At 39.9% G+C, this 13138-nt stretch overlaps 1 protein-coding gene across 1 annotated transcript; it reads left to right on the top strand.

Annotated features, from left to right (window-relative positions):
- The first annotated feature begins 1302 nt into the window (after positions 1 to 1302).
- Positions 1303 to 11062, top strand: RLN1 (relaxin 1). The gene is made up of 2 exons (XM_035028991.1): positions 1303 to 1578; positions 10728 to 11062. The coding sequence occupies exons 1-2, from the start codon at positions 1356 to 1358 to the stop codon at positions 11060 to 11062; spliced, it is 558 nt and encodes a 185-aa protein (XP_034884882.1). The 5' UTR covers positions 1303 to 1355.
- The last annotated feature ends 2076 nt before the right edge of the window (positions 11063 to 13138 follow it).

The following is a 13138-nucleotide window of genomic DNA, read 5'->3' as shown; positions in this document are numbered from 1 at the left end:
CTAACTTCCTCCAAATCTCTGATTTACCTGGTAGAACTGAGGTAATCTGTATACATTATGAACACAAGCAAATAAATTATTGAAAAAAAAAGGACCTATTTTTACTTAACAGTTCATATCCATCTAGAAAGACTGTTTAACAGGCATATTATCTCAAACTGTTAAATTAGGAGCTGTTAAAAATCACCTCACTAGGGTGCCTGGGTGGCTCAGCAGTTGGGCATCTGCCTTCAGCCTCAGGGCATGATCCCAGGGTCCTGGGATGGAGTCCCGCATCAGGCTCCCTGCTCAGCGGGAAGCCTGCTTCTCCCTGTCCCACTCCCCCTGCTTGTCTTCCCTCTCTTGCTGTGTCTCTCTCTGTCAAATAAATAAATAAAAAATCTTTAAAAAAATTACCTCACTAAATACAGTAAACATAGAATACAGTAGAAAAAAACCAAACAAACAAACATGATGTCTGTTCTGTAGACTGTATTACCAGAACATTCTTTCTAGAATTGCGGGATCTTTTTTTTGGGGGGGGGGGGGGGGGTGTGTGTGTGTGTGTGTGTGTGTGTTCTCTCCAGTCTCTAGGGATATAGAAACAATACAATCTAAAATTAAGATACTCAAGTAACTGGTTACAATCAATCTCCCAGAAAAGTCAAAGGAAAGTCAGTAGAGAAGTGCTCTGTAACTTAAGGTATTATACAAGATCAAAGTGATGCATTGAGAATTTTAATATTTTTACCAGGATTTAGATAAAAGTCATGACCTTAACCAACTGAGCCACCCAGGCACCCCCCAGTCATCAGTTCTCTCTCTCTTGTTAATTTATCCATTCATTCATTATATCTTTATGGATTGATATACCAGACATTATACTAATTAACTTATTTAGATTAGGTTATGCAACAAATGTTCATGATGGAAAACTGAATTGTGAGATAATATGGGTGATTTCAATTTTATTTTTCTTGATATAATTTAGTGTAAGGACCATGCCTAACTTTATAATAAAGGAAAACTTCAAATATTGACTAACTTTATTTAAGTATGCAAAATAGTTTAAGGGTAAGAAAAGAAAAAAAATATACAATGTAAAGGGTCCAAGAACAGAAAGATGGGCAAACGGAAGAAAGTTGTTAAGAGTGAAAGGTGGGGGGGGGGGCGGGGGGGAGAATTCCAAGGAGGTGGGTGGAGAAAGGGGTGGAGCTTGGATAATTGACTCAGGTCTAAGTGGTCGCCCAAGGGCTATAAAAGCTTGGTGAAATCTGGCCAGGACAGCAGCCTGAAGTCCAGGATTGGAACACAGGCAGAGACCGGTGGGCGACAGTGGCTGCAGTCCTAGAGGAAAAACACCCAGAGCAGAAGCGATGTGGTCCAAGATGCCACTCCTGTACTTGTCCCACCTGGTAAGGTTATGGCTGCTACTGAGCCAACTTCCCAGAGGGATCCCCGCTCAGGGTGACGATATAATTAAGGCATGCAGACGCGAGTTAGTCCGCCTACATATCCAGATCTGTGGCTCGGTCTCCTGGGGGGGAAAGGCTCTCCAGAAAGCGCGGGAACCTCGGCAGGCATCTGAACCACTTGCAGGTGAGCACCCCTGCCCCCACCGCTCCGTATTTCCTATTATTGGCTGTTGGCAGGCCACTGACCACTTAGAATGGCACCTGCACTCCCTGGCTCCAGACTGCACGGGCTTCCCGTGCTTAGCCCTGACTCTGAGGCTGCTGATGCCTAAAAGTTTGAAGTTTTCCCTTGTAATTTGCTTTTCTAGTACAGTCTCACCGGGGATCTCACCAGAGGGAGGGAAAGCAGCGAGAACAAAGGCCTCTCCTGAGAGGCACTTGGAGCCCTTCACCTCCTGGAAATCTGGATGATCCAGATGGGGAGAGGGGAGCCACAGAGGATGTTGGTTGCCCAAAGACCCATTGGAGGTGGGACCCATTCCAGTTGGACCCCAGAGTCAAGTCCGCGGGCCATAGAGAGGGCGTGCTGGGGGCTGGGGCAACTGGACAGAGCATCTTGACTTGAGAGCTCTGGAGGCAGTCAAGTGTGCCCTGGTTTGAGTGCCAAAGGGCCTGGGGCAGAACTTGGAGACTCCTGAGAGGGTCCTGGAGTGGGAGACACGAAAGGGCTTATTAACGATTCTACTCCTTTGTGAAAAGGCTGGGCTGTGGTCCACACCATCAAAAATTTCCTCTTTTTTTTTTTTTTAAAGATTTTATTTATTTAACAGAGAGAGACATAGCGAGATCAGGAACACAAGCAGGGGGAGTGGGAGAGGGAGAAGCAGGCTTCCTGCAGAGCGGGAAGCCCGATGTGGGACTCAATCCCAGGACCCTGGGATCATGACCTGAGCCAAAGGCAGACGCTTAACAAGTGAGCCACCCAGGCGCCCGAAAATTTCCTCTTTTAATTTTATTTTTATTTGTAAACTTCACCAAAGGGGAGAGCCTGGCCTAGTCTTTGCACTGGACCTTGAAGTTCATTTGTGAGATAAGGAAGGTATTGAAAATAAAGAAAAGGGCCTAATAATCTACAGGAGAAACTGAAGGGGACCTAAAGTCAAGGGAAGTTCGCCTGAGGGAAGTTTTCGGCTGAAAAGCTGATTGATGCTTCAAGCATTTAGAAGCTGGAGCAGATTTTCTTTAAAAGCAAGACCCCAGAATTGAGTACAGCTCAAATCTGGAACGGTTTAAAAAACAAAAAGAACTTCTATAGTAATAAACTATAAAGATAAACTGGAAGCTAAGGTTAAGTAGCAATGCAAACTTTCACAGACACACTATTCTAAGCAGTGAATGGGTCATACTAAATTCAGAAAAGGCAAGCTCAATTATAAATAACTTAGTGTTTTATGTTTCACAACATATATGCAATTTATGATAAATCACAACTATATTTTATAGCCTATCTATCCTGTATACAAGTGACCCTCATATAAAATTATTGTGCATACTAACCAACATTTGCTTCTCTTTTATGGGATTTAAAGCATGATTATAAAGCTATTCACTTTACTTTTCTACACTGTTGCTCAGAGACCAATTTATTTAATGCAAGTTCTTACAGAATTCTTATATATTATTATTAGAAAAGTACTACAAAGTTTAGGGATTTACTGATTCAAAGTAGGGATGACCAGATTGCATTGTGTTTCCTGTGCCAATTCACTTTTTCTGAATAAATAATATATGCTCATATTAAAGATTGAAACAGATACATAAATATAAGAAAAATGAAGAACACTCAGCGATATTAAAGACTTTGAAAAAATATGTGAATTTAATGAGGAAATAAAAATATCTATATTAAATGAGGAATTGGCAAGCAATGTTAATGAGATATGTAGGGGCACCTGGCTGGCTCAATGGGTAGAGCATGTGATTCTTGATCTCAGGGTTGTATGTTTCAGCCCCACCTTGGTTGCAGAGATTACTTAAAAATAAAATCTTTAAAGAAAAAAAAATAAAAGCATTTGGAAATATGTATGTATACCTCCTGACTTTCACTTAATATTATAGTGTGAGCAGTTTCTCACATTGTTATTCTCCAAAAACATAATTTAAAACTTTATAGTATTCTATATCATAAATCTACCATATATATTTAGCCATTCTTAGTAGACATTTAGGTTGTTTCCAAATTGTTGCTTAAAAATGATTTTCTGAGAAGATTTATATATAGCTATTTAGCCAAATTCCTATTTCTGTAGGAGTACTGTGATTTAAACTATTTTCAAAGAACTCTCTTAATTGCTACTCAGTACACAATTTATTTATTTAAGATTTTATTTATTTATTTGAGAGAGAATGAGATAGAGAGAGAGCATGAGAGGGGGGAAGGTCAGAGGGAGAAGCAGACTCCCTGCTGAGCAGGGAGCCCGATGCGGGACTCGATCCCAGCACCCTGGGATCATGACCTGAGCCGAAGGCAGTCGCTTAACCAACTGAGCCACCCAGGCACCCCCCAGTATACAACTTAATTAGAAATGACCTAACATAATATTTCCTGCAAGTGAAGATCAAGAAAAATGTCTAAATTACTAGTTAAGAATCTTTTGGAAGTATATGTCAATAATTTGTTATTCATGAGTTTAAAACCTCTATTGTTAGTTTTTGTTTTCATATTATCAAATTGTTAACTAACCATTTTTTCCTATAACGTGCAGAAATAACACCCATTGCACCCCTTTTAAAAAATAAGACAGAGGGCGCCTGGGTGGCTCAGTTGGTTAAGCGACTGCCTTCGGCTCAGGTCATGATCCTGGAGTCCCTGGATCGAGTCCCACATCGGGCTCCCTGCTCAGCAGGGAGCCTGCTTCTCCCTCTGACCCTCCCCCCTCTCATGTGCTCTCTCTCTCATTCTCTCTCAAATAAATAAATAAATAAATCTTTAAAAAAAAAAAGAGATATTTTTAACTAAAAGAGGTCTATCGTAGTGAAATTTTAGTTCAAAATACAGTGGTTAAGAGATTGCTTATATGATTTCAGGTTGATTAGAATATCTTTTATTTAGACTTAAGAAGGTAAAGTTGTTGATTGCAAAATGTTTCAAAATAAGTTTAAAAAACACTTTTAATAAAAGAGTGCAACACAAGCAACAAAAGCAAAAGTAGAAAAGTGGAACTACATCAAACTAAAAAGCTTCTGCAGAGCAAAGGAAATAATCAGAGTGAAAAGACAGCCTATGGAACAGGAGAAAACATTTGCAAATCATGTATCTGCTAAGGGTTTAATTTCCAACCTATATAAGGAACTCCTACAACTCAATAGCAAAAAAGGTAATAACCCAATTAAAAAATGGTCTGAAGACTTGAATAGACATTTTTGCATAGAAGACATACAATGGCCAACAGGTATAAGAAAAGAAGCTCTATATCATTAATCATCAGGGAAATGGAAATCAAAACCACAAAGGTATCATTTCACAACTGTCAGGATAACTATTAACCAAAAAAAAAAAAGACAGGCACATGGGTGGCTCAATCAGTTGTGTCCCACTCTTGATTTTGGCTCCAGTCACGGTCTCAGGGTTGTGAGATCAGCCTCCGTGCTGGCCTTGGAGTCTGCTTGAGATTCCCTCCCTCTCCCTTTGCCCCTCCCCCCTAAAAAAAAAGACAAGTATTGTTCAGGATGTGGAAAAACTGGAACCCTTGTATACTGTTCGTGGGAAGGCAAAGCAAAATGATGCAGCACTATGGGAAACACGATGGAGATACCTCAAAAAAAAAACAGAATTACCATATGATCTAGCAATCCCACTTCTGCATATTCATCTAAAATAAATGAAATCAGGGGGCGCCTGGGTGGCTCAGTCGTTAAGCGTCTGCCTTCGGCTCAGGTCATGATCCCAGGGTCCTGGATCGAGCCCCACATCAGGCTCCCTGCTCCACAGGAAGCCTGCTTCTCCCTCTCCCACTCCCCCTGCTTGTGTTCCCTCTCTCGCTGTGTCTCTGTCAAATAAATAAATAAAATCTTTAAAAAAAAAAAAAATAAATAAAATAAAATAAATGAAATCAGGATCTTGAAGAGATATTGCCACTCCCACATTCATTGCAGCACTATTCACAATAGCCAAGATGCCAAAACACCTTATATGTCCATCCACAGATGGAAAAAGAATGCCAAAAAACACAGCTATGAATAAACACAACAGAAACTACAGTTGTTTTGCCTAATTAATTAATTGGCTTTAAGTACATGGAAAGTTACTATTAGCTTTTCTCTGCATTCAGTAAGGCCCCAACTATAGAAGATTTAAATTAGAGCAGGGGGAATTTTATGAAGAGAGTAAATTAAACTTAGGCTATCTTACTGAAGGAAAATGCAAATTTATACCAAAAATGGTATAAATTCTCATCTGTCAAAAAAAGATGGCGGAGGAGTAGGGGACCCTATTCCAACCGGTCCCTGGAATTGAGCTGGATATCTACCAGACCACTCTGAACACCCACGAAATCAGCCTGAGATAGAAGAAGATAAATCTGGATCTCTACAAACAGAATATCGCAGGCAGTTGGTTTCAAGGTATGAAGCACGGAGCCGTGATTCCACTGGTAGATATCAGAGGATAAACGGCAGGGGGAGGGAGCCTGGCCGTGGGGATCCTACACCGCCAGTGAGCGATAGCCTACCCCACTGGAGACGGGGCACAGGCTCACAGACCGGTAGCAGCGGGGAAAGGACTTTAGGGCAGCCCCCAAGATGGAAACCCAGAGTGGCAGGGTTGTGTGTGCGAACTGGGGGCAGCTGGTGGTTTTAGAAGCACAAAGGGCAGAGATGTGCCCTGACCCGGAGGCGAGGACTGGGAGCCCTGCTGAGGGGCGCACAACCCAGGACGCTGTAGCTTATAGCAGCACAGACAGAAACAGAGATAGTGTGGCCTGGAGAGCTCACTGAAGAACAGACTGTGATCTCTCTGCTCAGACTGTGAACAGGCAGAGAGTTGGAAACGGTCTCTTCTACTCTGACTCTTAGAAGAGACGTGGAAAGCCACCAGGGAAAATGCCAGAGAACAAAAGCCCCAAAAAACTGGTTTTCACTGAGCCCATCCCCCGCCACAGGGGGCAGGGCAACTCTGCCCAAACAGGGTTGCCTGAGTAACAGCACAGCAGGCCCCTCCCCCAGAAGACAAGGGAAAACAAGAGGCCAGCAACCCTAAGGTCCCTAGAAAACAGGTGCATCTTGCTTGGGTTGTGGTCAATAATTTGGACTCTATACATTCCCTCAACCACCCCTCAACAGAATGACTAGGAGGAGGAACCCCCAAAATAGGAAAGACTCAGAAATTATGACTTATGCCATAGATTTACAAATGGATTCAGATATAACCAAGATGTCAGAGATGGAATTCAGGCTAGCAATTGTGAAGACAATAGCTAGAATGGAGAAATCAGTTAATGGCAACATAGAGTCTCTAAGGGCAGAAATGAAAGCTGAATTGGCAGAACTTAAAAATGCTATCAATAAGATCCAATCTAATCTAGATAATCTAACAGCTAGGGTAAGTGAGGCAGAAGAACGAATTAGTGACCTTGAAGACCAATTAATAGATAAAAAGGGAAAAGAGGAGGCCAGGGAAAAACAACTAAGAATCCATGAAAATAGAATCAGGGAAATAAGTGACACTGTGAAATGTTCCAATGTCAGAATTACTGGAATCCCTGAGGGGGTGGAGAGAGAGAGAGAGGACTAGAAGATATATTTGAGGGGCGCCTGGGTGGCTCAGTTGGTTAAGCGACTGCCTTCGGCTCAGGTCATGATCCTGGAGTCCCGGGATCGAGTCCCGCATCGGGCTCCCTGCTCGGCAGGGAGCCTGCTTCTCCCTCTGACCCTCCCCCCTCTCATGTGCTCTCTCTCTCTCATTCTCTGTCTCAAATAAATAAATAAAATAAAATCTTTAAAAAAAAATTAAAAAAAAAAAAGATATATTTGAGCAAATTGTAGCTGAGAACTTCCCTAATCTGGGGAATGAAACAAACATTCGAGTCCTAGAGGCAGAGAGGACCCCTCCCAAGATCAAGGAAAACAGGCCAACACCCTGGCATGTAAGAGTAAAACTCAAATATCTAAGAACCAAGGAAACCATCTTAAGGGCAGTTGGGGGAAGAGATTCAACATAGTACTAGAAGTCCTAGCAACAGCAATCAGACAACAAAAATAAAAGGTATTCAAATTGGCAAAGAAGAAGTCAAACTCTCTCTTTTCGCAGATGACATGATACTTTATGTGGAAAACCCAAAAGACTCCACCCCAAATTACCAGAACTCATACAGCAATTCAGTAATGTGGCAGGATACAAAATCAATGCACAGAAATCTGTTGCTTTCTTTTTTTTTAATTTTTTAAAAGATTTTTATTTATTTATTTGAGAGAGAGAGAGAGCATAAGAGGGGGAAGGGTCAGAGGGAGAAGCAGACTCCCCACTGAGCAAGGAGCCCAATGTGGGATTCGATTCCCGGACTCCAGGATCATGACCCAAGCTGAAGGCAGTCACTTAACCAACTGAGCCACCCAGGTGCCCCCAGTTGCTTTCTTATACAATAACAATGCAACTGTAGAAAGAGATATTAGAGAAACAATTCCATTTACAATAGCACCAAAAACCAAAAACCAAAAACCCTCAGAATAAACCTAACCAAAGAGGAAAGGATCTATACTCTAGGAACTACAGAACACTCATGAAAGAAATTGAAGACGACACAAAAAGATGGAAAAACAGTCCATGCTCATGGATCAGAAGAATAAACATCGTTAAAATGTCTAGGCTACACAGAGCAATCTATACCTTCAGTGCCATCCCAATCAAAATTCCAATGACATTTTTCAAAGTGCTGGAACAAACAATCCTAAAATTTGTATGGAATCAGAAAAGACCCCGAATCGCCAAGGAAATGTTGAAAAAGAAAAACAAAGCTGGGGGCATCACGTTGCCCGATTTCAAGCTATATTACAAAGCTGTGATCACCAAGACAGCATGGTACTGGCACAAAAACAGACATATAGACCAATGGAACAGAACAGAGAGCCCAGATATGGACCCTTAACTCTATGGTCAATAATCTTTGACAAAGCAGGAAAAAACATGCAATGGAAAAAAGACAGTCTCTTCAATAAATGGTGCTGGGAAAATTGGACAGACACATGGAGAAGAATGAAACTTGACCATTCTCTAACACCAAAAACAAAGATAAACTCAAAATGGATGAAAGACCTCAATGTGAGACAGGAATCCATCAAAATCCTAGAGGAGAACATAGAGAGTAACCTCTTTGACATCGGCCACAGCAAATTCTTTCAAGATACATCTTCAAAGGCAACTGAAACAAAAGCAAAAATGAACTTTTGGGACTTCATCAAGATAAAAAGCTTCTGCACAGCAGAAGAAAGTCAACAAAACAAAGAGGCAACCCACAAAATGGGAGAAGATATTTGCAAATGACACTACAGATAAAGGGCTGGTATCCAAGATCTATAAAGAACTTCTCAAACTCACCACCCAAAAAACAAATAATCAAGTCAAAAAATGGGCAGAAGACATGAACAGACACTTCTCCAAAGAAAACATACAAATGGCTAAAAGACACATGAAAAAATGTTCATCATCATTAGCCAGCAGGGAAATTCAAATCAAAACCACACTGACATACCACCTTACACCAGTTAGAATGGCAAAAATTGACAAGGCAAGAAACAACAAATGTTGGAGAGGTTGTGGAGAAAGGGGAATCTTCTTACACTGTTGATGGGAATGCAAGTTGGTACAACCACTTTGGAAAACAGTGTGGAGGTGCCTCAGAAAACTAAAAATAGAGCTACCCTATGACCCAGCAATTGTACTACTGGGTATTTACCCCAAAGACACAGATGTAGGGAAAAGAAGGGCCATATGCATCCCAATGTTCATAGCAGCAATGTCCTCAATAGCCAAACTGTGGAAAGAGCCAAGATGCCCTTCAACAGATGAATGGATAAAGAAGAGGTCCATATATACAATGGAATATTACTCAGCCATCAGAAAGGATGAATACCCAACTTTTACATCAACATGAATGGGACTGGAGGAGATTATGCTAAGTGAAATAAGTCAAGCAGAGAAAGTCAATTATATGATTTCATTTATTTGTGGAACATAAGGAATAGCATGGAGGACATTAGGAGAAGGAAGGGAAAAATGATGGGGAAATCGGAGGGAGAGATGAACCATGAGAGACTATGGACTCTGAGAAACAAACTGAGGGTTTTAGAGGGGAGAGGGGTGGGGGGATGGGTTAGCCCGGTGATGGGTATTAAGGAGGGCATGTACTGCATGGAGCACTGGGTGTTATATGAAATCAATGAATCGTGGATCACTGCATCAAAAACTAATGATGTACTGTATGGTGACTAACAACATAATAAAATAAAATTTAAAAAAATTCTCATCTGTCAGTTTAGAACGTGAATGAGAAAGCATTAGGAGGAAAGATAAAGTACTAGAGTATTGTTTTATTTGAAGTAAATACTCTGGGAAAAAGGAATTGTTAAATAGATGTGTGAGGGACATCAGAGACTGGTTATCTCCTGACGTTTAGATCAGAGCATTTGAAAATTCTGACTTTAACTTTATCCTGAAGCAGTAATTTGCCACCATGGAATATTTGATAGGATTGCAATAACAACTCAGAAGTTAGTAATAGAAGAAAATTACCGAGGTAAGAAAAATTCATCTGTCATCAAACTGAGTGTTTTCAATGACCAAGATGACTTCAGAAATCAGGGAGAGTCAAAACTGCTATGATGAAAGCATTAAGGGGACATGAAGAAAGATGACAGAAGGTCTGTGGAATAAAGCAGAATCTTGGTGATGCTGTAGTAATTTAAGCCACCCAACTATAATACTCTAAGTTGTTTAATTAGGATACTTGTTGATTCTGTTTTGATACTAATTCTATTAAGACAATGCTTTCCAGGCGCCTGGGTGGCTCAGTTGGTTAAGCAACTGCCTTCGGCTCAGGTCATGATCCTGGAGTCCCGGGATCGAGTCCCGCATTGGGCTCCCTGCTCAGCCAGGGAGTCTGCTTCTCCCTCTGACCCTCCCCCCTCTCATGCTCTCTCTAGCTCATTCTCTCTCAAATAAATGAATAAAACCTTAAAAAAAAAAAAAAAGACAATGCTTTCCTTTACTTCTATGCAAAATTTTGTTTTCCTGATATTCCTTGACTTGAGTATTTTTCCCTCTCTCCCCTCCCCATTTAGAAGTCGAGCCATCCTCCATCATCAATACAAAAACCTTAAATACAATGTTGGAATACATTCCTAATTTGTCACAGGAGCTGAAGGCAACACTGTCTGCGAGGCAGCCATCATTACAAGAGCTACAACTTGCACTGGAAAGTTCAAATCTTAACTTGGAAGAATTGAAGAAAATTGTTTTTAGTGGACAATATGAAGCTGAAGAGAAAAGTCTTTCAGAATTAGAAAACTCAGGCTTAGATAAACATTCCCGAAAAAAGAGACAGCCCTATGTAAACTTACGTGAGAAGTGTTGTCATATAGGTTGTAGCAGACAAGAGCTTGCTATACTATGCTGAGATGAAAGTATTGTGTATTTCATCTACTGTTCCCATGATTCTTCATGACACATTCACTGATGGCTCTGTCACCCCACTGATTATTAAAATATGAGAAATCATCATTTAGTGTTTGGGCTTTTCATTTGGTGTGTAACAAAATATTCCTTGCATTATTATAGTTTCTGCTAATAATACTTTTTATTCCAAAAAATATTTTGCCTTTTTTATTAATGGTATAAGTGTTACTGCTTTTTTAATGCTGTTAACTTAAAGTGACATAATCTTTATCATCTTAACCACACACAATAACTCAAAAAAATTTTTGATGGCTTAGTAAAACATTTTGCTTTGCACTAGTGAGAAAGGATAAGCCTATTTTTAAAATTTGTATTTGATAAATTATAATCTGTCACCCACTCTTTTTCCTCCAGACCTAATGCCCAAATGTTATCTCACTACTTAATATTAAACACATTAATAGCAAGAGATAAAAATAAAAAAATAACGTACACAATGCCTAACACCAGGTACACAGAATGGACCAAAATGTTTTTATTGATATTAATTCAGATCGGATATATAAAGAGTCACAAAACTTGGACTTTTCTAATAGATTTTAAAAGATTTTTGTGTCTTATTGAACTATTAATTGCAAATAATCAGATTGAACATTAAATCCATTTAACTGAGTTGGGGACATATAAACTCAAGTATTTTTCAAACTAGGGTTCTTCTAATTCTACCATCTAAGACACTAAAAGTAAATTATGTTTTTTTAAGGAGAAAAATGAAAAGATATATAAAAGAGAATATACAACTGAGTGTCATATATTACAGAAGAACTGATTTAGCAAGGGAACAAACTTTATGTTTACTATTTGAGAATTTACAAACCATTTCTATAACAAAATAACTGTGAAATGATATGAAAACTTGTGAGAAAAGTAAATTAACAAGTATCTTAGTATTTAGCCAGTTCCTTTGACTTATATACACCTACATTTCTAGGCAGCATTTACAGAAAACTTAAATAGCAAGTTAATCTCTATCAAATATCTATAAACAGAATTTTAAATATTCTCCCCAATTTCAAATCTCCATAATGGTTAATCATAATGAGTCTTCTAAGGTTTATTAAGTACTAACCAAGGCTACATTGTAAAACTTCATAGGTGGCTGCAGAACCTCACAGGCCATAAGTCACTTGGACAAAGCCAGAAAGAGCGCTATCTGAAATGCAAAGTCCAACAAAGGAGAACAAGGGCAGTACCCAGGAATTTTAGCCCCAACAGAATGAAGAGGCATTCCCAGACATATAAGGCATCTCCCCAGACCCTGCCCTAACTCATATCCCTCTTATGCACCTCCAAAAAAGCCCCCGAGGTGGGGTTCCTGGTCCCAGAATCTGCATTCACTACCTCTGATGATATGACCACATTTTAAGTGGTACAATCTATGGTTAACCATACACACTCAAATAATCAGTTAACATCTTTAAGATATCTAATTCTCATGTTACCAAAGTCCTCCTAAAATTCTCACGAGAAACTAATTTCCTACAACGTGTGCAGAAATAACACTCATTTCACCCTTTTTAAAAAATAAGAAATATTTTTAACTAAAAGAGGTCTAAGTGAAATTTTAGTCCAAAATACAGTGGTTAAGAGATGTTTGTATGCTTATTTCTCATATAAAAAGATTTACTCTTTGTATATGTGTATCAATTAGGATTGTGTTCTCTGTAAATAACAAAGCCCTACAATGGTGGCTTCAAAGAAGCCTATGGACTAAATATCCAACCCTGAATGATGCAAGCAGGCTCCTCACACATTTCCAGTCAGCTATGCTTAGTATATGGGTCTTCCTCCTTATGCCTCTCACCTCATGGTCCCAAGACGGCTGCTGCACCTCTGGATCTGAGTGTGCACTTTAGGCAGGAAAAGAAAGGAACAGAAGAAGGTTTAGTGTCTGGATCAGAAAAGCAAAGGCTTTGCCAGAAATCTCCACATGTGTGCTTATGTTATACTGGCCATAACTGTGACACATGGACCCTGCTGCCAGCAAGATACTTGGGAAATCATTTCTAGACTCACT

The sequence above is a fragment of the Mirounga leonina genome, unplaced genomic scaffold, assembly GCF_011800145.1.
Source record: "Mirounga leonina isolate KUSES-001 unplaced genomic scaffold, KU_Mleo_1.0 Mir_224, whole genome shotgun sequence".
In the NCBI taxonomy this organism is placed as follows: Eukaryota; Metazoa; Chordata; class Mammalia; order Carnivora; family Phocidae; genus Mirounga; species Mirounga leonina.
This window is presented reverse-complemented; position numbering and strand designations above follow the sequence as displayed.

What these genes read in the sequence shown, in the direction of transcription:
- RLN1 (XM_035028991.1), top strand. Translation starts at nt 1,356, where the DNA reads ATGTGGTCCAAGATGCCACTCCTGTACTTGTCCCACCTGGTAAGGTTA. An exon ending in GGCATCTGAACCACTTGCAG is followed by an intron (nt 1,579 to 10,727) that starts GTGAGCACCCCT and finishes CTCCCCATTTAG; the next exon opens with AAGTCGAGCCATCCTCCATC.